The sequence below is a fragment of the Peromyscus californicus genome, unplaced genomic scaffold (genome assembly GCF_007827085.1).
Source record: "Peromyscus californicus insignis strain IS unplaced genomic scaffold, ASM782708v3 Scaffold_24__1_contigs__length_46423439, whole genome shotgun sequence".
Lineage (NCBI taxonomy): Eukaryota > Metazoa > Chordata > Mammalia > Rodentia > Cricetidae > Peromyscus > Peromyscus californicus.
In genome coordinates this window covers 41633546-41661066 of record NW_026294535.1, presented here as the reverse complement: position 1 = coordinate 41661066, position 27521 = coordinate 41633546, and the positions used below count along the sequence as shown (strand labels likewise).

At 37.2% G+C, this 27521-nt stretch overlaps 1 protein-coding gene across 15 annotated transcripts in view; it reads left to right on the top strand.

Moving 5' to 3' along the window:
* The window catches only part of Slc16a7 (solute carrier family 16 member 7), a 165253-nt gene that overhangs the window by 126382 nt on the left and 11350 nt on the right, over positions 1 to 27521 (top strand). For all 15 annotated transcript variants that reach the window (XM_052753514.1, XM_052753505.1, XM_052753511.1 and 12 more), the window contains 2 exons: positions 22099 to 22242; positions 24753 to 25565. In XM_052753514.1, coding sequence (XP_052609474.1) covers positions 22099 to 22242; positions 24753 to 25565 — 957 coding nt within the window. The remainder of the gene's footprint in view (positions 1 to 22098; positions 22243 to 24752; positions 25566 to 27521) is intronic.

The following is a 27521-nucleotide window of genomic DNA, read 5'->3' as shown; positions in this document are numbered from 1 at the left end:
AAATGAACAGGAGTGTAGAAGTCTTCAAACACTGAAAATGGATTCTAATAGGATAAACATACAGAGAGACAGGGGGAGAGAGAGAGAGAGAGAGAGAGAGAGAGAGAGAGAGAGAGAGAGGAGGGAGGGAGAGGAGGAAGGGGGAAAAGAAAAAGAGAACCCTCTTTAGTCTGTAGTGTACTTGACATTCTTATGTCTGAGTCAGAGAACATAATTATCTCCATAAGTTCTAAAAGCAATAAGCCAAAGCAAGCAGGAGAGGGGGCAAACCACAAAGGAAGGTCCGATGTGACTTAAACCTTACATACAACTCTGGATTGGCGTATCCTTACACTTCGAACTTTCTCCAGGAGTTTGATCCCTTTCTTCCTGTACTTCTTAATTTTCTCAAGCACTCAGAATGCTTGTTTTTCTACCACTGTATCAGGGCCTTCCTAAGAGCTGAACTGACAGTCCATACTGACTCAGCCCTTTGTGGATAATTCATCACCCCACTCACTCCACTAAACCAACTTTGTGCCTTAGCCGGGTCTAGTGAGACTTCTAGATTCAGCCATTGTAGGCTCCGTACCCTCTCCCTGCAAACACTAATTTTACAAATGAGAGTGTGTTGTGTCAAGTCCTGAATTCTGTAAGAGTGAATGTAGAGGATGACTTTTTATAATGTCCCGAAAAGAAAGGATAGTTCATTCTTCTTGGTATGAAAAAATATTCTGCAGTTGTCAACACAAAGAATACCCAACAAGCACTCTGAAAAGTAGTCAAGCATATTTAAATGGTAACCATATTCTCTCAATGTATAACTGTTTTTGTTTATCTGAACTCAAACCTGATTTTCTGGCTATAGCAGCAATGAACAGAACATTATGAGAGGCTCAATTAGAATCAGAATATACCTAAAATTTCTTTAAGATTATAGTCGACATTGTAGATTTTGCTAATTTAGATTATTGTCAGTTCCTCTTTTTATGTAGCTAGACCTTATTCAGATATGTTAAAAATAAAATTATGATAATAGAATAGCCCATGATTCATTTTATTTATAATCTTAATTTTTTGAAATCTTCAAATACTGCTCCAAATACATCCCTCCCTCTAGTTTCTTAAAATGCGGCTTGAAGTTTCCATTTCCCTGACAGCAACTATAAAGCCCAATACATGTCCCATATAACTAAATCATCTTCAGAAGAATTTAAAACATGATACAAAGATGAAGGCAAAATTGTTTTTTATAGCTCATGAATATAATTTGAACACTCCCTTCGTGCTTTGTGATGCTGTATGAAAACAGCTAAGGTATAAATAGCAGACCACAACTGAGCTCCGAAGGACTCAGTTTGATTTGAGGCATATTTAACTTATACCTCAGAGCATAGTTTTTATGTCAGGAGAAAAAGTTTTTACTACTAGGAAACCTCCATCCTATTCTCATCACAAGTCTGAGATGTTGCATCTTTTCTGAAGCTGGTGTATTTCATTGAATCATTTTAATGGGCTCTGGCTGCAGAATATCAATATCACTCTTCAGCTGAAAGGTGGTTCCGGTAATGCCTGATGCCTCAGCATCGTCTGTAACACAAGTGATGGGGAGCGTGTGGCTTAATGGCCACTAATTTATTTTGAATGTATGATAGATAGCATCCATTAGTAGTAGGCCGTCTTACTTCAGCTTGTGAGGAATAAGAATTCGGCTTGCAGAGAGTTTTATTCTTTAATATCAGATGGGAAATATGCCCATTTCAAGAGAAAAACAAAAACAAAATTGGGAAGCAGTCTGCTGTCATGTCATCATGTGGGGTTAGCTTATACATTTACCAGTCCAATGTAACATTCTCCTGTTTCATGCTCCTAAACAAACAAACAAACAAAAAACAACCTTTGCTGGGCTTTGCCTTTATTTAAGCATGCAGCTTCCACTGGTTTTGGAACACTGTTTCTTAATAGATACCTATCATGACACTTTTCTCCAAAAAGATTATATATTGTATTTTAAACATCAGAGCTGCTGTATGTCTCAATACGCACCAATATTAGATTAGATTGCCAGCATTTTGCTTAATTACATGGTGGAGGAGGGCAAGTTTGCCAGGTTATTGGAGTTCTCAGAAGTCATTTTTGCTCAGTGATGGACCTTTCAAAACAATCAATGTAGTCTCTAAAACCTCTGTCCTCTGGTAATGTCATTAAATCATTGTAGTTGAAACTGCGTTCTTCGGCATTTGATTTTTAAGCATGTTGATGTGACGTCCTTCATTGCTGTGACTGTAGTTATGAAAAGGAGCAGTGATCTGAGTCAGTGTGTGTATGGAACAAGGCTTTTCTAATTTTTTTTTCAATGATGATACAGGATCTTAAGATGTCCACACTCTAGACTTGTTCCTGTCACACTTTCTTTTATCCTTGATCCAGTGTTCCTCTCCCTGATGGCCCAGCAGAATTGATGAATGCCTTCTAGGATTATGTTTCAGGACCTCCTACTTGACTATCAATACCAGTGTGCCCTTGCTTCCCCTCCAGTGTTTCTGTATTCTGGCTTGTCTTCTGCAGGTCAATACTCTGTATCAGTGTATGTGGCACAAAGAGCTATTGGATTGCAGAAACAGGTGATGCTTTGCCACTACACTATGTGATAATGGCCACCATTCCCATATTTCAAATCATTGTTTGTGTGTTTATGTAAGAACCAGACATGGAAAATCCTGTGAGGATTCAACTCTACACAGAGAACCAGCGGCAACTAAGGAAAGCTGGGAATGGGAGAGATGGTCTTCCCCAGGAAATAGCACACCAATTGGTTGTCCAATGCTAAAATTGCCAGCCTGGAAGACATACATACAAGTAAAATTATATGGACTGAGCAGGTTATATTTAGGAATATATGTTAATAGATGCAAATGCAATAACAATTAGCAGAGAAAGAGGCCATGAATCTGAAGGAGAGTTGGGAGAGATACATGGGAGGGTTTGGAGAGAGGAAACGGAACAGAGAAATGTTGTAATTATATTAATCTCACAACCATAAAACAGACTAAGCCTTAAAAAAATAATATTAAATTATATTCTCACAGAGCCCCCATTCTTCTTATGGGTTATCCTAGAGATAATTGGATTTATAGAATGTGTCCACTTGTCCACATCAACTCTAGATCAGCTATCTAACCTAACGTATTTTACACACCACACCAAGAGAAACCCAGTTCCTGAAAGGGCACACACAGAAGACTGTGAAACATAACTATCAACCTGAGCTGATCAAGGGGTCCAGGTGACCTGGAAAGTCACACTAAGGCATGAAATCCCACAGAGTGTTTCTTGGTAGGACTCAGGGACAACTTGAAGGTTTGCTCCGTCAGGTTAAAGTGGTTGCTTGACCATACGCTGTGTCTTCTCCAAGTAAACAGTTTGGGAAAGTCATTTACTCCAGAGAGACAGGGCAGAAAGAAAAGATAATGGAAATCTGAAGAGTTTTTGAGGGGTGGGGGAGTATTATTGCCTGGAATTTACATGACTTGCCTAGGAACTACTGAGGATACCTGAGCAGCTTAGGAGATAAGAGATCTCAAGAAGACAGTGGATCATAAAATGTGATTATTGATTTTCACTCTAGCCAAAACTTTAAGAGATTAAGTATTAACCGAGGTTTGGTGAAACTGGTTCTGGTCAGCGGCTTGTGGCCTTGTCAGAGAGCCCAGCGCAGCCTCGTGGAACTGGCAAGACAACAAAGAACTCATTCAAGCCGGACTGTTATCACCGCTGTAAAGGGGGGGGGGGGGGTGAGTCAACAATAGGAAGACTTGCTCTTTGAAAACAAATGTAGACTTGAATTATTTCTCCAGCTTTGGCACCCTCTTGGCTGTTTTAACTTTTCTGGGGAACGACCCCTGACGCGTTTAGTTCTATTTCTCAGAGGCAGACAAAAATGACACCAGTCAAAATGTCCATCTTGTTTCCAATGGTTCCTGTGAATCTTAAAAAAAAAAAAAAAAAAAAAAAAAAAAACAAAACTCTGGGTCATTTCCTCATGATCAGTCTCCTTCCCAATGTCCCCTGTGGGGTTTTCAGGTAGAATGACTCGCTCATTTCTCACAGCATCCTTACTGGATGTTTTGAAAATCTATTTATCAACTCCAAACTCTCTGCTCTTGATCTTAAACCATAGATGGTTCTGGCATTCCGCCTACCCTTTGCTGGTATTTCAGCCTTTTCCTTGTCTCGCATTCTGACTCTTACTGAAGACAGCTGGTAGTCTTAGTGGCATGGCCTGTAGCCTTGCCTTAGAGGAAGGAAGTGCTGATGATTGGCCACAGGTGAAAGGAGGCCATTGAACACAGAGCTTAAACTCTTAAGAATTGTGACCTTTAAGTGCAAAAGAATCAGTTGAGGATCCTGATTTCTCTCTACAGGTGTCTGGGTCTAGGGCATCTCTAAAGATTCTACTGCATAGGGTGGATGGCATGGAAACACTTTGAAAGTTTTTAGTGTGTTTGCAAGTGTGTTATGAGGAAGCGAACATTTTCCAGAGGTAGGCTGGACCTTCTCCTTCTTATGTTTTGCTCACTTATAGCCTTACCATGATTCCTTGTGGATGTTAGTTAAAAAATCAGGCAAAGCGGGGCTGGAGGGGAGGGCTCAGTGGTTAAGATCACTGGCTGCTCTTCCAGAGGACCTTATTCCCACATGCCAGCTCATAAATGCTAAGTTCCAGGGGATCCAGTGCCCTCTCCTGGCTTCCACAGGCACCAGACATGCATGCACATTGATGCATCATCTAATAAATGCTAAGTTCCAGGGGATCCAGTGCCCTCTCCTGGCTTCCACAGGCACCAGGCATGCAAGCACATTGATGCATAGACATACATACAGGAAAACAATCATACACATAAAATAACTGAATAAACATTTCTTAATCTTTCAAAAAAATCTGGATATAGAGTGAAAGGTTCCATTCCTGAAGAAGGAGGAGTAGGGTATGCTTTTCTAATGGTCTCATGCTAATATATCCATAGCTTTCAGTTACTGGCATCCTTTTCACTCAGCCTTGGAGCTCTTGAAAGAAACAAAAAGGCATTGACTTGAACCCTTGGGGGCTCCTGAAGCCAGTTGGGAGCTGTGAGTGGTAACTTATGCTATTGATTTGTTGGTTTGCAGTTAATTTTAGGTTGTAGAGGAAAGCAGGACCTTAGGGTTCAGATTGTGCCAGCCTGTCCTTCCTGAACTTCATGCCCACGTAGAAAGGAAGTGAGAAATCACTGTGGAAATGAAGGAATCAGCAGAGATTTGTAATGAAGAAATAGGAATTTAGTCAAGGAGAATATGTTAAAGATATTTGATGGGACTCTAGGGAGACATTTAAAATAATCAAGTTGTTGCAGAAGATAGCATGATGTGAGAAACAAAAAAAGAAGAATGAAGAGAGAAAAAAACAGATATTCCTATAGAAAATCATCACTATTATTGATCAGTATGAGATTCTCTAGAGTTCCCTTAGGCTGTACTAAATATAAGAATGAATAGTTCTGATGCTACACCTCCAGAAGTATCTTCTTTTTATATTCCCTTCCTTTCAGTATGTCTTGCACATCTCTGTAAATCCATGCACCATTAAGTACCTTCATAATTTCCCAGGTTTTAGTTTTATTTGGTGACTGAGTTGACAGGGAATGGATGTTTCAGAAAAAAAAATCTCTCCCCATAAGAGAACTTGTATGTATCTGTATATTGTCTAAATAAGTAGATGATTCTGTGCACAGAAATTGTCCCTTAAAGGAGCCATATCTGGCTGAAGGAGGAATACCTGAGATTCCAGAAGATGGTCCCTGAGGATACCAGGAGGGTAAGGAGCTTGCAATGTTCTTTCACTAATAACTAGCAATGTTGAAGTAGTAAGAGAAAATTGGGATGCTCAAACTAAGAAGAGAAAGGTTTTAAAATTACAGAAGTCAAAACTGAAAGCAAAATTATTTATTATTTACCTATGAAATAGAGTTTTCTTTCACTGGCATTTCATATACTTCAGAAAATGTTGTGTTGGTATGACATGTCATTTGTCCTTAATGATTTTTTAAAAAAACCTGTTGGATCCTGCTTTTTTATTGAATATTTTTATTATTTAAAATAATTTTTAAATTTAAATATACTTTGACTATATTACTCCCCTCCCCAAGTCCTTCTAGACCCTCTTCCCTACCTACCCACCCACCCACCCCACTTAATAATCAAAATTAAAACAAAAGACCCAAGACAACAACAAAATCCTCAAAACCAAGGAAACAAAATAAAGCCATACACTCACCTAAGAAAGAAACAAACTGTCACCAAATAAAAGCACACACACACACAAAACAAACAAACAAAAATGAAAACAACAAAACGGGGAGTCCATTATATGCTGGTCAACTACTCCTGAACATGAGGTCTGTCCTGTGGTGGTTAATATACCTAGTGTCACTCTGTGGGAGAAAAATGATTTTCCCTCTCCTAGCAGGTATAAGTGACAATTCAGTTGTTAACCTTTATCCTAGTGGCTAGGTTTTCAAATCATTAATGTATTCATTTTTTAAATAAAATAAAACAAATAATATCACATTGAAGTTGGAAAAAAATTCATTGAGTTTTTATTTATGTTCTCCAAACAAGAGAAACATGCTAGGAAAAAGGCCAACTATCATAATCATATAAGTCAATCTAAATGTATTTTAACTATATAAATCCCATGGATGGCAGACACCTTGAAAATGGGGGTTGTAGCTCTTTTGTTTATAATGCTTGTACATAGCCTTAAAAATGACTACTAAATATTTGTTGAATAAATGAATGAAATGTTTCATTTGTAGCAAAAATTTTTCCTGAATTTCCTCTTAAATAACTTTAAATTTAAAAGGACATTATCATATATGAATTTAAAGTGGCATAAACCATAAGGTTAGTTGATTCAGGACTTGAGTGATGTCACTAGAAGATGCAATCATGCCTCACCCCACCTCCTCCCTTTTACTTTTTCCTTAACCAAGTTCTCTCCCTAATTACCAAGTGGTTACCACCATCAAATAAGCAAGGCACACTGTTTCCAAATATTAAAGAAAAAGAAACAAAAATAAAACGATGGAAGAAACTATGTATAGGTGTCAAAGGAGAAGAAATCCCAAAGTAGAAGGTAGTAGACAGGTCACCAAATACACAGTATTGGCAGAATCAGCCACATTCTAGTAAGGGAGACAGAAACATCAGAATTACAGTAATCATACGTGTACTAGAGAAATGTACCAATTATGATCCATGCACAAATGAGGAAGCAAGGATTTCCTCCTGGGAGACAAGGCAGACAGATGTACACAGATGTGACATTTGGGGATTTGGTGACTTACGTTGTATATAAATGTGAATATATGTGTGGGAAGGTGCACATATGCTTGAGCATGGGAAGGCTAGAAATCAACCCTGAGTATCATTTCCCAGAAGCCTTAACTTCTAGTTTTTGAGACAGGGCCTCTCACTGGGACTTGGGGTTTGCTGATTCTGCTAGGCTGGCCAGCTAGCAAGGCCCAGGGCTCCTTCTGTCTCAGATGCTCCGGCACTGCCACCCTCTACCACATCCAGCTTTTGACATGGACGCTCAGGCCCTCGTGCTGACATGACAAGTACTCTACCAACTGAGCGATCACTCCTTGACCTTGAGTCCTGTGGGATAACGCTGTTGTATGCTGGCTTAGTAAAACACTGATTGGCCAGGAGCCAGGCAGGAAGTATAGGCGGGGTGAGCCGACTGAAAGAATTCTGGGAAGAGGAAGACTGAGTCAGGAGTCACCAGCCAGACACAGAGGAAGCAAGATGACAAGGCAGAACTGAGAAAAGGTATCAAGCCACGTGGCTAAACAGAGATAAGAATTATGGGTTAATTTAAGTGTAAGAACTAGTCAGTAATAAGCCTGAGCTAATGGCCGGGCAGTTATAAATAATATTAAGCCTCTGTGTGATTATTTTATAAAAGGCTGTGGGACAGTGGGTGAGAGATTTGTCCTGCCTTGTGAGTTTGGGGATTTTATGCATAAATATATATATAAACTTATGCATAAAAGGACTTATATATAAAACATTACATGAAAATATTTTCATATAAATATATAGGTTTATATAAAAATATAAAATATCATATATATGTAAGTATATATATTTACAGAAAAGCCATAACCAACCAGAAAGGATTGCCTTCAAATACTAGAGACTAAGAAGTTTCTGTTTTGTCCATTCTATATACTTAATGCCTAAATGTATGGATAAAGCATAGGAGGCATTAAGTATTTCCAAGGTGTGTTAATGAACAACACTCACTGAGAGAGTAGATCATACACAAACATGGAAGCTAAGGAGTTGTGAAGGTGAAGACAGGTAACATGATGAATGCCCCATGTCTCATTTTAAAATATTTCAGCTTTATTCCAAAGCTGATCATCAATTAGGTGTTTTACCAAAGAAGACTATGATCGATATTATGCTTTTATAGAGATTACTCTAGTGAGAAATTTATGTCCAGTAAAAGAAGAAGTGAGTAACAAGTAAGGAAATGCCAACAAGGGAGAAAAGAAAGAATTGTCTGAGAGGTATATTTACAACCTAGAGTTGATATTATTGCCAATTAATCTGGCACAAAATGTGGAACACAAGGGCTGACCTAGGATGAGGTCTAGTTTGAGGCTTTGTTGAAAGAACAGTACTGCCACTCATTGAAGTAGTTATACAGGAGTTGGAGCCAATTTTATTTCAAGAGCTTGAATGAAACCAAATTTGTGTCTCCAATTATTTTGATGTCATCTACAGTGTCCAAAGCTGAGGATGCTGGAGAGGGCTTGTTCTGTGCTGCAATAAGAGCTCTAGTGCAGTAAAGTCTAAAGAAAGCTCAGAAGGTGAAATGAAGATTCCTAACATTTTCATCATTTAGTGCATCCTGAAGAGCGCCCTAGTTAGTTGGGTGTGGTAGTTCATGCCTCTAACCTCAGCATTTGGGAGGCTGAGAGATGAGGATTGCCTTGGGTTCAAGACTAGCCTGGGTTACATAGTGAGTTCCAGGCTAACCTGAAAAAAATATATATGATATATATATATCATAATAAAGAATGAGCATCCTAGTTAAGTTCTATCCATGTTAGCATTCCACACCAGCTCACTGTCTGCATCTAAACCTAGCAGAAAATTATTGTATTTTTCCTTCAAAGAATATTGACAATGTACATAACAAATAATTAGATTTTTTTTTATGGATGAGTAGGTCCTTGCAATCTCATTTCCCCCGCAAGGCAGGGAAGCAGTATTGAGTGTAATTCTTCTTTAAAATAAGTAATAGATTTCTACCAAGAAGTACACAGACAAAATAGGTATGTGTTCATATATATATATATATATATATATATATATATATATATATATGCTATTATAACAATATGAAAGTCTCAAAAATGTTTACTATTTAAACAGAAAATGCACAACTGCTACGATGCATTGTAATAAAATTAACAAACTGTACATTTGAACAAACCAGCCATTAAATAACCTCTAGAAGTATAACAAATTATCATTTAATACAATAATTGAAAATATATTAGTACACATTTAGGATTTGTGACCTTGTCCCTTTCTCCTTGGCTAAATGGAGGAACAAAATCTAGAAAGAAGACTGTAGAGGTCAGATATCTGGAAGAAGGGACGCAGTGCTTGGCTTACATCATTTAAAGCATGTTAAGGTTAGAAACATGAGCTTTCTTTCAGCTGACAATCTTGAAATATTTGAGTTAATAAACTTGCTACTTACTTTATACATGTGGCTCATTATTTGTAATGGACCCTATAACATCCAGTTGGCTTTGGTGCTCCCAGTATTCTATTTTCTAACAACTACAAAAAAACAGTAATTTACCTGAAATCCTTGGTAACATTTGAAGAGCCAATCTCATGTAACATAGCCTTACTATAATAAAAGGAAGATTTTTAATAATGACCTTAGAAAATTAGAGAAAGGAAAATTTGTAGTTAGGTTGCATGTTTTTCTAGAGAGTATTGTTTCCTGTGGGTAATGTGGTATTTTTCTCATGCAACACCTACTTTACAAAGGAAAATTAGAACTGTTCACTTCAATTCCATGACTCTGCTTAAATGAAATCAATGCCAAGCTATACTCAGCAAGAACAAAATCTTCATCCCATGTAATTGTTACCAAGTATCAGTTCATTCAATATAATCTATAGGATAACAGCATACAATAATATTGATTAAGGCAATAAAACTAGGAGAGTGAGAAGAATAGCTACATTCAGCTGAATATAAAATTAATTGCTAATGATTATTCTGTTTACAGGTGCATAACACAGATCTTAAAAACAGCAACTGCTGTCTCTTCCTGAGTGGCATTTCTAGAGAAAACAAAACTTAACACTTTTCCTAACTGTGCTAATTATCCACCCCCTTTGCAGTACACACCCACATCTCTGTGCCTCCCTATTTAAAGATAGGCCTGTAACTCACACTTAGCCAGTTGTTTGACGTCCCTTTCTGAAAAAAAAAAAAAAAAAAAAACAACAACAACAACAAAAAAAAAACCACTTTCATTTATCAGATCACAATAAAACATTTAATTAGTTTTTCTTTATATTTTCTAGCCTCATTGCCGTTTTAAAACAAGAGAACTCTTAGCTGACATATAATATGACAGAGAGTTATGTGAGGGTCACTTGGTCTTTATTGTAACACTTCAACACTTTAGTTTTTGTTTGTGCATTTGAGGAATGACTTTTGTACATTCTGAAGCCAGACACCTACTGATCCACTGTCTGTTAATTGTTAACTGTGGGTATCTTCTTGTGACTATGAACTAGTAACATGAAACTGCTGTGAGATGGTCTGTATGTCAAATGTGTTGCTGTGATTGGTCAATAATTGGCCAGGCAGGAAGTATAGGCAGGACTAAGAGAGGAGAATTGAGAGAACAGGAAGGTGGGAGGAGACACTGCCAGCCGCTGCCATGACTAGCAGCATGTGAAGATGCCGGTAAGCCACGAGCCACGTGGCAAGGTATAGATTTGTAGAAATGGATTAATTTAAGATGTAAGAACTAGATAGCTAGAAGCCTGAGCCATTAGGCCAAACAGTTTAAATAATATAAGCGTCTGTGTGTTTATTTTATAAGTGGACTGTCGGACTGCCGGGGCTTGGCGGGACCCCGAGAGAAAACTCTCCAGCTACAAAACATATCTTTTCCCAGAATAACGAAACTAACCAAGTATTTTACAGTATATGTGATAAGATGTGAAGAATATCTGGGGTATTATTAAGGCAGTCTCTCTTCACATCTACATAATTACTCCCTTATCTACCTATCTGTCAAGATCTGTTCTTCACACTAGATTATCAGAAGCACTTTCCAACCACTAAATCTATATCCTTTTCATTGCTCACTGAATGGAATTAGAATCACATCCCAGGGCCTCTTCTTGCAGGCTAGTGACAATAGATGGGAATATAAGCAAATTACACAGATGTTTCCCTCAAACTATTACTCTGTAGATTACTTTTAGCTATGTTTTTATCATTTGCTTTTAGACACTAAGCACCTATGTCAAAAGCCAGTCAGGGTGTTATGACCCTAGCACCCCAGTATTAGGAAAATTGACACAGGAGTATCCTTGGAGTTTGATGTTTGGTTAAGGTTCCCAAATCAGTTTGCTGCAGGGTCGGTGAGAGATCCTGTCTCAAAAGCCACAGTGGAAAACAATTGAGAAAGACATCTGACATTAAACTCTGACCTTCATGTTCACAAATGCATGCACAGGCACATATATACATACACAGATACCCATACATACACACATAAACCACACACACACACACACACACGCACACGCACACGCACACGCACACACGCACAGCAAATTGGCTAGTGCCTTCATTATCATTAATTAAATATTGGATATCAATACATGGATTATTTCATTAAATATAAAACTGAGGATATTTTAGAGAAGTAGCCTGAGATTTTAATACTTGATCCACTTAAAAATATTAATGTGTCTTGAAAATATGATGTGCCACACTTGTGTTTGCAGACTGAATATTTGAAGTTCTGGATTGGGGCAGCCTTCAAGATAATGCAGCAAAAAATGGTAGTGAATCACATAGAACATGCAACTATTTATTGTTGACTGTGTGGTTATAATATTTAGGGGTCTCGTTTGAATTTTTTAGGTTTACAGTTTTCTAGGGTTTCAGGGCCCGGCAATAGGTTTATGATTTTTGGAATATTTCAGTTCATAAACCTTCTGCTTTTGATATGCATATGTTTCATTGTTTGGGGTGCGCCTTGTAAAATCTGTCTGACTTTGGTGCTTGCTGTGGGATGTTCTGTATGTCAAATGTGTTGCTGATTGGTCAATGAATAAATCACTGATTGGCAGTGGCCAGGCAGGAAGTATAGGCGGGACTCACAGAGAGGAGAATTGAGAGAACAGGAAGCTGGGTGGGGGAGACACTGCCAGCCGCCATCAGGACAAGGAAGATGTAAAGTACTGGTAAGCCACAAGCCACGTGGCAAGGTATAGATTAATAGAAATGGATTGATTTAAGCTGTAAGAACAGTTAGCAAGAAGCCTGCCACGGCCATACAGTTTGTAACCAATATAAGTCTCTGTGTTTATTTGATCTGGTTTAAGCGGCTTGGGACTGGCGGGTGAGAGAGATTTGTCCTGATTGTGGGCTAGGCAGGAAAACTCTAGCAACAGGTGCTATTTCTATTAATCTGTTTTATAACAACTACAGAAAACAATACTTTACTCTTTGGTATGTTTGGAAACATGTGCTAAATTCTTTTATTACTTTTACTTTTTGGCTGACAAAAAGCATTTTATTTAATTTTTCTCTTTAGTAATCATGACAATGACAAACCTTAGTACAGTTTAATTTGCATCATAGGTAGCATATCTCTACCCCCTCTTCTACATTGACCCCTGAACCTTAGGTAGAGGAATTATGTTATATCTAATTGCATGAAATTAACATTATACAGGTTGTGTGTATGTGTGTGTGTGTGTGTGTGTGTGTGTGTGTGTTCAACAATTAAAAAGAGACCATGAATTTGAAAGAGAGCAAGATGGGGTAGCATGAGAGAGTCTGGAGGGAGAAAAAAGAATAATAAAATGATGTAATTATATTAAAATAAAAAAAAAATGAAAAGTGATTTTAAAAAGGAATTTTAGAGCCAGTGTATATATCAATAAATGTCTATCATCTGTCATTCTACATTAACTAGTAACTATTCCTGTGATAACATGGATTCCTCCTAAGAACAAGAAGCAAGTATCTGGAGCCTGAGCAGAGTTCTATGGAAATCCTGACACCAAAATTTCCAAAGAGACTCGTGATAGGGCTTCATGTTTTTTCAAAGGTTTGTCTATGACATTTCTTGGCATCAACACTCTGAAAATAAGTTCACAGGTGTCTGTGGTTAGTTTTCCTTCTTATTCAGAGAAGATGAAATGTTTTCATGTTGTAGAAGGAGTAGGTAATCCTCACACGTCGCAGGTGATCATGCTGGTTATATAACTTGTATTTTCTTAGGGCTTTGTGTTTCCCTTCACTTCTTTCACTGGGCTACGGCCATGTAAGTAGTGTACACAGTACACTTAAGCCCTGATCAATTGTTCTTTAGTATAATTTGACTCAGCATGGACGAAGATGATCTTTACCAGTCTACTACTACTTTTGTGTCTTTGTATCTTGAGTTAAAGTTTTTCTGCCCCTAACCTGCTACTTAGTACCTATTTCTTCTTATTTCTCTGGTTTTTTTTTTCTTCAGAGTCAGGGATAAGAAACAGCACCAGGGCTATTGTCTTCTGTGCAAGCTTTTGGCCACCTATGCCCCAGCCCTGAGCACATTTGAGAAGTTTCCCTCTTGTATGTGACACACCAGCATGCTGTGGAGAAGGCAGGAACTCCTCCTTATATATGGGTGCTTTGTTGTGTGCCTTCAGGAGAAGTTTTTCTCAGTTGTTTTGGTCTAGCTTGATGGGCTGAACAGAATTTGTTAAGATAATGCTTACTCATAATTTTTTGTGATGTTGCATCGTTTTGACACATTGTGAATTGAATAAAATTTATTACAGATTTCTGAAATCTGCAATGCTTTGTAAAGCTATGCTCCAACCTGTATATCAATTTAACCACATATATAACCTTAACCACCAATACCGCGAAATTTCCATTGCAGGCACCTTTACAATGCAAAGCTCCCAAGTATGAAAACTTGACTAACAATTCTACTTAGAACTTTTTCATCATTACAAATATTTGCACAAACATAGAAATAGTAATTTCTTTCTAAAATTTAAAAAAAAAAACAGGTAATACATTTTCATTCATCCTTTTCTGAGTTTGTTGTTTCTGTTTTTTTTTTACTTTGTACTTTTAGTTTTCTTTCTTTTCATAAACATTACATCCATCCCTTATTATTGAGAATACTGTGGGCTACTAGACCCCAAGTCTCCTATACTAGTAGAACTATATAATAATGTTACAGGAGACTGAACCAAAAGAGAGAAGTGTCACAGAATGGCAGATTGACTGCTAAGGTGTCTTCCCTAGCTTGGCTGGTTCTTCTTTGTAGCCTAGGTAAGTAGTCATTATTAGTGGGTAAGCAGATACAAACTTTCCTTTTGTTTTTCATAAAGGCAGTTGCTACATAATTGTTCAACTCAAACTTTGAAGACAATGGAGAATATTTGACTTCATTAGTCATATCAATCAAATCTTTAACTTACCAGAACTTTATTAGTGATACAGTAAAAAAAAAAAAAAACAATTATTTGTAATGATCCACCAAGTAACTATTTTCTACCATCTTCTCTCAGTTTGTGAAAATATAGACTTGTAATCCACCCATTTTATTAAAGTGCTGTTTCCAGTCACTGAACTTCTCTACTTCTGAGCTGACTAAAAACATTTACCAGAACTTACAAATCACAGACAACTGCATTTTTATCATTTAGATGCAATAAATTTTAATGCAGTGTACCCATAAAAGACAGGGAAAGTGGGGCTGGGGAGATGGTTCTGATGTTAAGAGTTCTGCTGCTCTGGCAGATGACATGGCTTCAGTTCCCAGCACTCATGTGGTTCATAAGCACCTGAAACTCCAGATCCAGGGGGTTTCTGATGGTGTCTCATGGTTTGTGCAGGTATCAGACATGCACAAGGTGCACGTGGATCTATGCAGGCAAACACCCATTAACACAAAGCAAAAATCATAATTTTAAAGAGAATAATTTATATATATATACATACCTGTATTGTTAGAAATGAATGTTTTTCCTGCAAAATTTCTTTTGGTAATCCCAACCTCCATATGGTGATATTTGGAAATGAGGTTCCTAAGGAAGAGTAAGAGGCTGTATATTTTGGAGTTCTAAACTGAAAGGATAAGTATTTTAATGAGACAGCAGGGAGCTCTCCGTTTCCTGATGTATACATATGGACACACGGTGTGATGGCACACAAAGGACTGGGGGTGAAATGTGCTTTGTTCACACTCAGAGCTTGGACTTCCCATCTGCAGAAATAAATTTCTGTTCTTTAAGTCACAGTGTGTCTGGCATTCTGTTATGGCAGGTGAAGCAAACCCATGCACAGGTCAAAGAATTATTCACGATTAAAGGTTTATATTCTCATACGTTTCAAGTATGTATTTGTGAACACCTTAGAGATGCAACCTTACCTCATTCAATGAGTTCAAAAATAGCTTCATGTAACTAAATTACCAAAAATGGGAACCCACTTGCAATATCCAATTTACTTTTTGTTAGCGTCGAATAAACACTTTAAATGCATCTGAGGATTATTTGTAAAAGTGATGCTGAAAAATAAATTATATAATTATGGCTTATCAAGTGAGGACATAAGAGACAATATTATTAAATATGTGAGAACAGTTTAAACACAGGTACTTTAACAGGCATTATTACTATTCTTCAAATTTAATGAAAGATAAACGTATATTAAATATGGCCTTAGAAGGTTATCTTTTCTCAATTTTCACACCTTGTGGACACTAGTAGAAGTTTAGTAAGACACACACAGAAAGAGAAATGTTCATACATGGCTCATATAAAAGACAGAGATAGAGTGGGGGGAAGGGAAAAGAGAGAAGGAGAGGGGGAGGGAGAGGGGAAGAGGGAGGGAGGGAGGGAAGAAGGGAGGGAGGGAGAGGTAGGGGGAAGAAAACAGCGGGAAGGGTGAATGCAAAGGATGAGTTATAGCCATCTCGCCTTCTGCGACCCCCATCCCTATTATGTATCAGGTATTACATACCATGCTAATCCCTTTCCTTGGTATCTACAGTTACTCAAAACCCTCATTAAAATATCTTCATCTTATGTGGGTACTTGAAATGCTCGCTAATTCAAAATACCTCTTTGAAAAATACATCACATATGAAAGCTGTTGTTTTGAAAATGCTGCTGTAGTGAACTTAGGTGCATTTCTATAATTGCAAATAATGTCTTCGAGTCCTACGCAGTTGCTTAGTCTCCTTTCATTTGACAGGATACCACAAATTCAAATTTGAAATATAGCAAATAAAAAAATAAATTACAATATTTTATCACTTCTTTTGTTAGTGTTTATCGTGTGTATAAAATTTCATATCGCTCGAATTGATGCTCCATTCCAATTCCTGGCTGTAGATTTGATCAAGTTCATTTTTTGAAACATTTATTATTTTGCACTCCAAATTTTCTCATAGACTTTATCATGTACTCTTATTTATGGAGAGGGAAAAAAAACAGGAGTGAGGGAGAGCGTTGACTCTGTGTTTACAAATCGTAACAATGTATGAAATAGACTCGTTCTTATAGATGTAGATCATATCTGAGCTTTGCTATGGGAGGGCCAGTTGTGTTCAGAGACCCTGAAACAATTTTCTGCTTCAGTGATTCACTCAAAAGATTCACAAGACTCAGCTAACCTGTGAAGCTAATTCTTTGTTGTGGCTTTGATATATTATGGTAAAGACACACGAAGTCAAACCAGGAAAGAGATAGCACATAGATAAAGTAGAGAGAATATCAGTTCCACACTTAACCAGGCTTCCCTTCCTTTCCATGGAATCACACCAAGTGTTTCGTTTTCCCAGAAACGATTGTGATCAAAAGTCATGAAGAGTTGTCTATCAGGAAGCTAATTAGAGGGTTGGTATTGAGTGCTTTTTATTAGTGAGCTGGTCTCAAAGGCAGTTTTTGCAGTGTGTACCACTGAGTCTGTACCAAAACTCCAGATTCCCCAAATGAAAAGTAAACATCATATTTGCAAAAGGTGGTAAACGTCTCTCTCTCTCTCTCTCTCTCTCTCTCTCTCTCTCTCTCTCTCTCTCACACACACACACACACACACACATACACACATACACACACACACACACTATTTGCACAGACTAGTCTGGTTTAGCTATCCTGTTACTCATTACTAATTATGGAATACTACTGTGTATCTATCACAGTAGTATTCCATGTCAGACAAGATCCTACATTGGAAGCAAACATTTCTAGTTGTCTTAGCCCTGGCGTGTTGAATATTCTCTGCACATTAGTTAAAAGCAGTTTTGTCATCAAATGAGCCTGAGTCAGTCTACATTTTACTACCTAACATTGAGAGACTCATAAATAAATTGAATTATTTGCACCTCTGTTTCATTAACTGTTACTATTAGGCAGTTCAATCACAGGATTTCCATGACAAGTCTTGGAAACAATGTACTTAAAAATCTTAGCACACTATCTGGAAAGAGTAATAATAGTTGCAGGCAACTAATAATAGGATATGGCATCTACCTGTAAAGAATTTATAGTAGAATCTGGTCACTTTCACGAAATTGTAACAATCAGCTGTTCGTTATGTGTGTTCCCATCTATTAGTGCAATATATATATTGCACTATAGTGCACCTATAGATGTGTGTTCCCATCTGCCAGTGCAACAGGACCTCTGAGAATGAGCAAACACAGCAACACTGTGAGACCCATACTACTACTTTCGCATGAAGCTGATTGTTACAATTTCGTGAAAGTGACCAGATTCTCTAATTCTGAGATTGTTTAGAAATGAGTATCACATGAATTTGTGTCTAGACAGTCTTATATGCATACAATCTAATCTTCTTGTGAATGGTTTTGGAAATTAAAGTTATTTTTCATACTCACCCTTTGTGTGTATGTGTGTGTGTGTGTGTGTGTGTGTGTGTGTGTGTGTGTGTGTGTGTGTGTGTGTGTGGTGTGGTGTGTCTGTGTCTGTCTGTCTATGAGGCTGACTATCAAATAGAAGCATTTTGGTGAATGTTGCCTTTATGCTGTTTAGGTATGGACTCAGTTATAACTCTGCAGAAGGGACTGTTCATTACTGATATGGATAATAATCATAATTTATATACATATATATCATATATTACATATATGATAAACATAACTAATGATCATTATATGTTCAATATGTGTATTAAACATTGTGATTATAAGAAAAATACACTGATTTTGAACATTCAGATTTATTGACAAAAATGAAAAGTATGCTTAGGATGTAGTCAGTCCTAAGGCTGTTCAAAAGGAACATTTTTGGTTGTGAAGCCAATTGATGGCTAAGGAAAAAAATGGTATTATGAGAATGTGTGCTTTGCTCTTATATTCCTCTTGCTTGTTTTTATAATAAACCAAACTGTTAATATATCAAAGAGATGTACCCCTTGGGAGTGGGGGTTGCTTTCGACATTAGGTGTGTCCTTGGGCTATTATTAAGCATTTAGGGATTCTTTCCATAAAAAAAGTCTTAATTTGTATCATACCTCTAAATTCTATTCACAGCTCCTACAAATTAGGGATACTTTAGGAATTCCCTAAGTGTTAATGTTAAGAGGGAGAGAGTTTGGTCTATTTCTAAAAAGATCACTAATAAAGTAAGTCCTTACTTTTGCTAGGAAAAAAGATTACAGATGAGTGTTATAAACATACCCACACAGAATACCATTTGACTAAGGCGCACAGTTTAAGGTAAAATTAACCTATTAAGGTTAGAACTTCCATTGCATCTCAGCTGAAATCTTTGCAGAAATGACAGAAGGAACACAAGCACCGTTTGCTGTTGTCATGGCTCTCCTGTTTAATCGTAGCAAGTGACAAAAGGTGGATTGAATGAGAGTGACGCGGCCCATGGGTATAGATGTATTGGAGAGGTTGGCTCAACCTACAGATAGAGGTACATAATCGTTTGCCATAGATTACAAATTAAATTGTGATTCATGGCTTCAGTTCAATTTTACAGTTGTGCAATTTAGGCAAAGATACTTAGGAATATAGCAATGAATTATCGACTTTGTCCATGAGTTAGTTATTCAGTCACCACACAGAAAATGGAATACACAATAGAAGAGCTAGACTAGTTTTAAGATTCTAGCATGTTTTGCTTATTATTTTATTCTTTACGTAGGTCAGTTGGCTTTATCCTGAGAGCTTGAGTAATGATGTCTTGAACTGAATCCAATTAAGCGGAATTAAATTGAGTCAGTTAACTAATTTTGAGAAAAGAAATAGGAATAATCCTTTATGAATCATCTACACCTGAGTTTAATAATGATGACCAATTTATTCTGTTTTTCTCTTCTTTTTCACTCAAAATTATTTTAATTTTGCTATATGCCTTCCAAAAGTGATGTTTTATTCTATATAATAGGATCATATTATGTATTATATAATATGTAATTTTTTTTGTTCTTATCACACCTTCAAGGGACTTTACCATATTAGGGACACAATGGTGGTTTTCACTTATCTTAATCATTTTTCCTCTATTTTTGTTTCCCAGCCCCATGGTTTTGGAATATCTGCATTCTGTTAACTCTTTTAAAAATGTTTTCTTGTCTACTACTTTAAATATAAGATTTTATCTTTTTTTTTAGTTATCTTTTTTGAAAACTACATTGTAACTAATTATATTTGCATGAAAGAATGTGGGCATAATGATAACTGAATTACAGTGTGTGTTAAATTTATCCACATAAATATTTTCAAATGCAACATGATCAGATTTAGCAAAAATTGAAATTGTACTATAGGTTAAAAGTTTATTTTTCTAGGTCCAATTTTGGCTGACAATTCTGACCTAATGTTATATTTTATTTTCCTTAAGCAATATTCCTAGTGTCAGGTGAAACATAATTTTAAGTTATGGAAGAGATGTCGAAGGAAATAGTTTCTGCATCGGCAGATTATGGGAAATGGACTTTCATCACATCTGAGTTTACTTATTAAGTTGCATTAGTGTTTTGAGAGACAGAAAAACTGACCACTAAAGTAAAACACAATGCTTTAATACTCAGAACTTACATTCTACAATACTTAAGACAGCTTCCCTGCACTTAATTAAATGTGCATGATTGTAGCAATCTTAATTATTCCTGAGTTGTTTTTTTGTTTTGTTTTGTTTTTTGTTTTTGTTTGTTTGTTTGTTTTTTACTTGCATGTACATCCCCCCAAATGCACTGGAAAATATATGGTAAATAAATGGTGTAAGTTATTCCCAAAGCGCCTTCCCTCTGAGTCCCAGACTCAGACCTGATTGTTCTCTTTGCCAGGGAGGTAGGATTACCTCCTACCAAGGGCAGCTGGAGGAAGCTGCCCTCATTCTGTAAGCTTCCATGCTGCTGCTTACGTGGTGTTCACAGAATGGGTCACACAAAGAACTTTTGGGCAAAGTCGGGATTCATTTTCACACAGTTAATGTGTGAGTGACTATTCATGGTCATGCAAATCATGGAATGTGATACAAAACCCAAGCATGTGTACCATGACAGCTATACCAGTGGTGGTGTGGTTGGCATGGACCAGCAACAATCAAAATCTTAAAAGAAGGAAGTATGGGCCTGAAAGACAGCTTAGAGGCGCCAGACTTTGGTGACTCACGCCTTTAGTCCCAGCACTCGGGAGGCAGAGCCAGGCTGATCTCTGTGAGTTTGAGGCCAGCCTGGTCTACAGAGTGAGATCCAGGACAGACTCCAAAACTACACAGAGGAACCCTGTCTCGAATAAACGATAGCTCAGAGGCAATTCCAACCCCCAGGAACCTGAATCTCTGAGTGCAGCAGCACTGACATGCATATATCCATGTATGCATTGTGTCCATGTGCGTGTATGCATACACACACACATACAGACATGCGCACACATACATGCATGCACTGCACACACACAATTTTAAGAATAATATCTTTAAAAAGTAAGAATCAATAAAATATGGTATTAAAGAAAAGCCATATTTGTGTGTAATTCACAACTTGAACTCTGGTTAATGACATATACCTACACATACATTATTTCAGAAATATAGACTAAAACTGTGTATAATACCCAGATTTTTTGTAACAAAAATTTGCCAGCAATCTAGAGATGTTTGAGGCTTGTTTGGCTGTGTTCCACTGAAAGCTTTTGCGTTACATTTGATTGGTGTCAGTCTTAAAAACTATACATGTTAAATGTTTCCAATTTATTTTCATGTGTTTTTATAACATGGTTTAAAAAAAAACTGAAAGTGACTAGAGCATTAGGCTCATCAGTTAAGAGCACTTACTGGTCTTGCAAAGACCTGGGTTTGGTTCCTCCAGCACCCATATTTGATGGCACTAGCTCTAAGGAATCTGATTGCCTTTTATGGCCTTTACACACACACACACACACACACACACACACACACACACACACTACACACATACTAAAATAAAATCAATCTTTATAAAGTAAATAAAAATCCCTCATCAGCTGGAAACAGTCATGCTTTCTTCTAGTCCCAGATAATCAGGCCTTTGGGACGGAAAGATCACCCTAGTCCAAGAATTTGATACTTCCATCTCAAAAAAAGTAATGCAAAACAAAAGTTAAAAAAAAATCAGTCTGTGTGAAGTGTTGGAAAGCCCTAATTATATTACATGCGAACCAATCTATCTTGATCACTAAACTTCACTTTCTCAGCATTCAGAACAAAGAGATAGGAAGGATAAAATCATATTGTGTCAATCACTTATCTGCCTCAGGTCCCGTCAGCAGTATCTTGGTGAATAACTATGGCAGCCGGCCAGTGGTGATAGTTGGAGGGTTGTTATGCTGTACCGGAATGATTTTGGCTTCCTTCAGTAACAGCGTGATACAACTTTATCTCACAGTTGGCTTTATCGGAGGTAAGTCAGGTTCTCTTCTCATCTGAACAGTTTGAAAAGGATGAAGAAGATACAAATTCTTCATGGTTTGTTTCAGTTTGTTTTTAGAAAACAAGTCTATTCTGGGGTCTTTTGATCTGATGCATTAAAATACTGCTTACAGTAGGGCTACACATTTCATTTTAAGGAATGATTTTTAAAGGTTGTCGTTTGGTCACGTGTCATCCTACAGACATGGGAACAGGAGAAGCTTTGGTTGTTTTTGACTTGGTCACTTTTTAATTGTTGAGTCTTGTGACTACCTCCTAGGACAAGGGCTTCATGTATAAAACACATTTTTAGTCCTGCCTAGAGTATTTGACTGACCACTCACGGTTAAGTTAAAAATGCTGTCAAACACATATTTGGGGATAGCAGTGATTTAACACCAACAGTAAAATTACTACCAGCTATGCTTTAATGAGTGACAGAGAGAGCTCGTTAGTCTTTACGTTTCCCTTACTGAAATGACCTGCTTATGAGCACTCACACAGGCTTGGCATCTGACAGCACTGTGCCTCATGAGAGAGTCCTTTTCACTAACCCGACCTAAACTGTATATTTGAAGAGCACCGCTTTTATTTCCTTGCCAATAAATTTTATTTAAAAATCTACATTCCATGTTTTAAGAAAAAAAAATGGCCAGTAAGGCTAAATTAACATTTTTGTCTCCTTTTTGAGTTGAGATCCATCTCAATGTATACATGTAAACCATTTGTTGATGAGAACAGGTAGGTTTTGCAGGCTACTGCGCATCAGACATCCTAGTTCAAGCTTATAAAACCAGCACTAGGAAAACTGAGGCAAGAGAGTCTGAGTCCACTGTTAGTTTGAGCTGTACAGTGAGTTCAAGACCCACCGGGGCTACATACTGAGAACAATAAAAACAAAGATCTACAATAATAACAATAATAAATGTCTGTATTTACAACCACTCCGTGTCACTCTGACTTTTTATACAGCAAAACACTTTTTTTGATTGTTTAAACATCAAATCTAAGTATTGCATATTGGAGCTAAGAATTGCTGTTGTGGAGAGAGTATCTGTGTTTCCTTTATAAACACATCCTGACTATCTTCTGTCTCACCAGAGAAGAGCAAGAGGCTAGAGTACAGAGGCCATGGTTTTGATGTTCCTATACTAGAAAATTCCTATACAGTAACATCATTGCTATTCCAACACAATTTCGTGTGTTTGGGTCTTGGTGACATTGCTGTTTCTAGAATGAACCAGTGTATATAGCTTACCTTGACATAACATCTAAAGGCAAAAAGTCCTCCTCTTTGTTCAGGGAGAAAATGAATAAAGATAAATGAAAACCAATACATAGGTTTTTAATTCAGCTTCCTCTGCTTACAAGCTACCTGCCCATAAACTGATGAGCATCTGTCTAATGATTCCCAGTCTGCATATCTCAGTGGTGTGTTTAAGGGAACTCATGAGGAGTTGCAGCCTGTTTTCCCTAAATTATAGCTTTGGTTTCTTCCATGGCTTTTAGAGAACTTATTTCCGAAAATGTCATCAAGGGTTGGAGAATTTGTACTTAGCGTTGCATATCCCAGAAGTTGAGTACTTAAACACTTAGCAACATGGCTTCAATTCATCCAAATTAGCAGGCTAAAGAATTTTTACCTTAATAGTCCTTTACATATAGAATAGTACCAATGCTAATGTAGTAAAAGATATAGTTTACATAAATCAGTTTATATGCTTTTCAAAGAACTGGTCATCTATACTGCTGAATAGTATCATGTCTGGATGATCTGCAAGAAGTAATTTGTCTCTCAAAGGTGGAACTAACACTGTTAAGGATATTGTGGTGGGAACTTGGCCCCAAAGAATCAACTAAAACTCTCTAAAATAAAATATATTCCAAAAATTTTTACTCAGCCCATTTGTAGATCTCTAGATACTAAATTTAGAATGTGATGGATGTGGAATGAAATAATGGAATAAACTTATTTCTCTGGTTTATTATTACATGGTGTTGAAAGGAATATTTATGAGAAGGTAGAAGATTGTTAAAAATTGTGACTTTTTTAGTCTGTCCGTAATTTTACTGCAATAGCAGAGTACCCTCATTTTTAAATCTCACTAGAAACAAATCTAGCCTTGTTTATTTGCATGGAAGTATGCATGAGAAGGAAGGGGTTAATTTATCAGTGGGATTATATTATTCTGATTAAGAATTCATAATTTTTTATGAATTGTTACAGCCTGTTTTATGGTATTTCTTTCATACCTCAGTAGTTCCCAGTCTTATTTCTGGCTTTAAAACAAAGGACTCTGAAAACATTCTTACTGTTTAGTTATGAAAACCAAGTTAGTTTTTTTTTTGTTCAATTATATTTCCATTTGCAATCCTCAAAGATTGGGATTCACGGCTGCATGTCTGATTGCCTTATTCTTCACAGTGAACGTTTTGAGGAATTTATTTGGTGAGTGATATAATGCGTTTATATTATCTTTTGTTTTTGGTTTTGTGTTTCAGGTTTAGGATTAGCGTTCAACCTGCAACCAGCCTTAACAATAATTGGAAAGTACTTCTATAGGAGACGACCCATGGCGAATGGCTTGGCCATGGCTGGAAGTCCTGTTTTCTTAAGCACACTGGCCCCTTTCAATCAGTACCTATTTAACAATTATGGCTGGAAGGGAAGCTTCCTGATTTTGGGAGGCATATTTTTGCACTCCTGTGTGGCTGGGGCTCTCATGAGACCTGTCCAGAAAAGCCCACGTAAGTCGAAGTCTAAAAGTAAGGTTGGTTCAAGACATGATGCAAATATGAAGAAAGCCAGTAAGATGTCAACAGCAGAACAGATTAATAGGTTTTTAGATTTCAGCCTTTTTAAGCATAGAGGCTTTTTGATCTACCTATCTGGAAATGTCATTATGTTTCTAGGGTTTTTTGCCCCTATTATATTCTTGGCTCCATATGCTAAAGACAAAGGAGTGGACGAATATAACTCAGCTTTATTGCTGTCTGTGATGGCTTTTGTTGATATGTTTGCTCGACCTTGTGGAGGATTAATAGCCAACTCCAGGTTAATCCGCCCACGAATCCAGTATTTCTTCAGCTTTGCGATCGTGTTCACTGGCATAGTCCATCTCCTCTGCCCCCTGGCAGATACCTACGCAGCCTTGGTGGTCTATGCTATATTCTTTGGCTATGGATTTGGAAGTGTTAGCAGTGTTCTCTTTGAAACTCTCATGGACCTGGTTGGACCTGCCAGATTTTCCAGTGCTGTGGGACTCGCTACAATTGTGGAATGTTGTCCTGTTCTTCTCGGACCTCCTCTTGCTGGTAAGCATATTTCTCATCAAGGTCAGCAAAATGAATAGCATAAATATATATGAAGAAGTATGTTCTTTGCACTGATAAATGTGCTTTGAATAATTCTAGTTGCATAAAAGACAGGAGGGGTTTCACACTTGAAATTTTCATAATTGGTTGATGTAACCCAAAATTTAAAACCCTGGACTTAACAAAAGTCATGAACTTAAATTAGATTGATGGTTAGTATAACTTTAGGATTTTTATATACATCAATTATTTTATGATTTTTTAAGGCTATATCACAAGCTATTTTTGCTGAACAGAGTCATGTTTCACTTACACAAAAGTAAGCAGAAATATAAAATAATATCCTATAAGGACTAGAATCTGGATTTTTTTTTTTTTTTTTGGTTTTTCGAGACAGGGTTTCTCTGTGTAGCTTTGCGCCTCTCCTGGAACTCACTTGGTAGCCCAGGCTGGCCTCGAACTCACAGAGATCCGCCTGCCTCTGCCTCCCGAGTGCTGGGATTAAAGGCATGCGCCACCACCGCCCGGCTTAGAATCTGGATTTTTATGAGAGTATATTAGCTATGTTGATTTTGAGTTTTTGCCTAAGGTATACTTTCATATCATTGACACAGAATATGCAAGGATAAAGGAAAATGCATTCAAGTTCAGTTTTTTTGAGTAAATAATATCTGTTACATATTCATAAGTGACAAAGATGACATGTAGACTTTTAAGATGTGCAATGGTTTCTAAGTTGGCTATAGAAGTGTCTATTCTAAAATTCCTGCTGAAGGAACCAAGTATATGCAGGTACCACCACGTCGAGAAGTTGAGAAAAAGGCTTGATATTTGTCTTTTTATGAAAGAAAGAAAGAAAGAAAGAAAGAAAGAAAGAAAGAAAGAAAGAAAGAAAGAAAGAAAGAAAGAAAGAAGAAAGGAAAGAAAGAAAGAAAAAGAAAGAAAGAGAAAGAAAGGGAGACAGAAAGAAAGAAAGAAAGAAAGAAAGAAAGAAAGAAAGAAAGAGAAAGAAAAAAGAAAAGAAAGAAAGAAAAAAATAGCCCAGTGGTGGTAGTGCACACCTTTAATCCCAGCACTCGGGAGGCAGAGGCAGGAGGATCTCTGAGTTCAAGGACATCCTGGTCTACAGATTGAGTTCTAGGACAGCCAGAGCTACACAGAGAAATGCTGTCTTGAAAATAAACCAAAAAGAAAAAAAGAGAAAGAGAGAGAGAGGAAGGTAAGGGAGGAAGGGAGGGAGGGAGGGAAGAAGGGAAGGAGGGAGGAAGGAAGAAAGGAAGACTGAAAGAGAGAGAGGGAGAGGGAGGGAGAGAAAAAAGGACAGAGAGAAGACAAAGGGTGAGAAAAAAAAGGATAAAATGGTTATTATAGAAACATTGCGTTTTGTTGATTTTCCTATGGATTGTTTTATGGCTTCCTTTTGAAGTATGTTTGAGAGTACTCCTGGAAGGAAACTATGATAGACAGTTGTGCAATTTAAACTTAAAATATAAAGGCAAATGGCAAATGCATTACATGCATGATTTAATTTAAAATCTTTTTTAGTGTTAGATTTTAAATGTTTTTGATGATGTTGATGGTGGTGACACTAATTGTTATTTGTGGTATAATCTCTAACAGTCCTTGTATATGCATAATGAATACTGAGCTCATTCATTTAGGTTTTTGGTCTGCCTGCCTGCCTGGTGCTCAGAGCCATGCTGATAAAATTTTTCACACATCTTTAGTCAGTTGTTAAACTGTTTTCTTTAGAACATGAAGCTCCTGTGAAGACGGGAAATTCATTATCAATTTTTTTCAGTCTTAATGCTATCACTGAAATTCCATCTTCCACTTTCTACTGATTAGAAAGACATCCAAGTCATTGTCAGACCTTAGTGGTGTGGCTGGCACTTTCATTAGTAAGAAGCATGAATGTCTTAGATGGTAGGGCTTTCAATGCAATGCCACATTGTC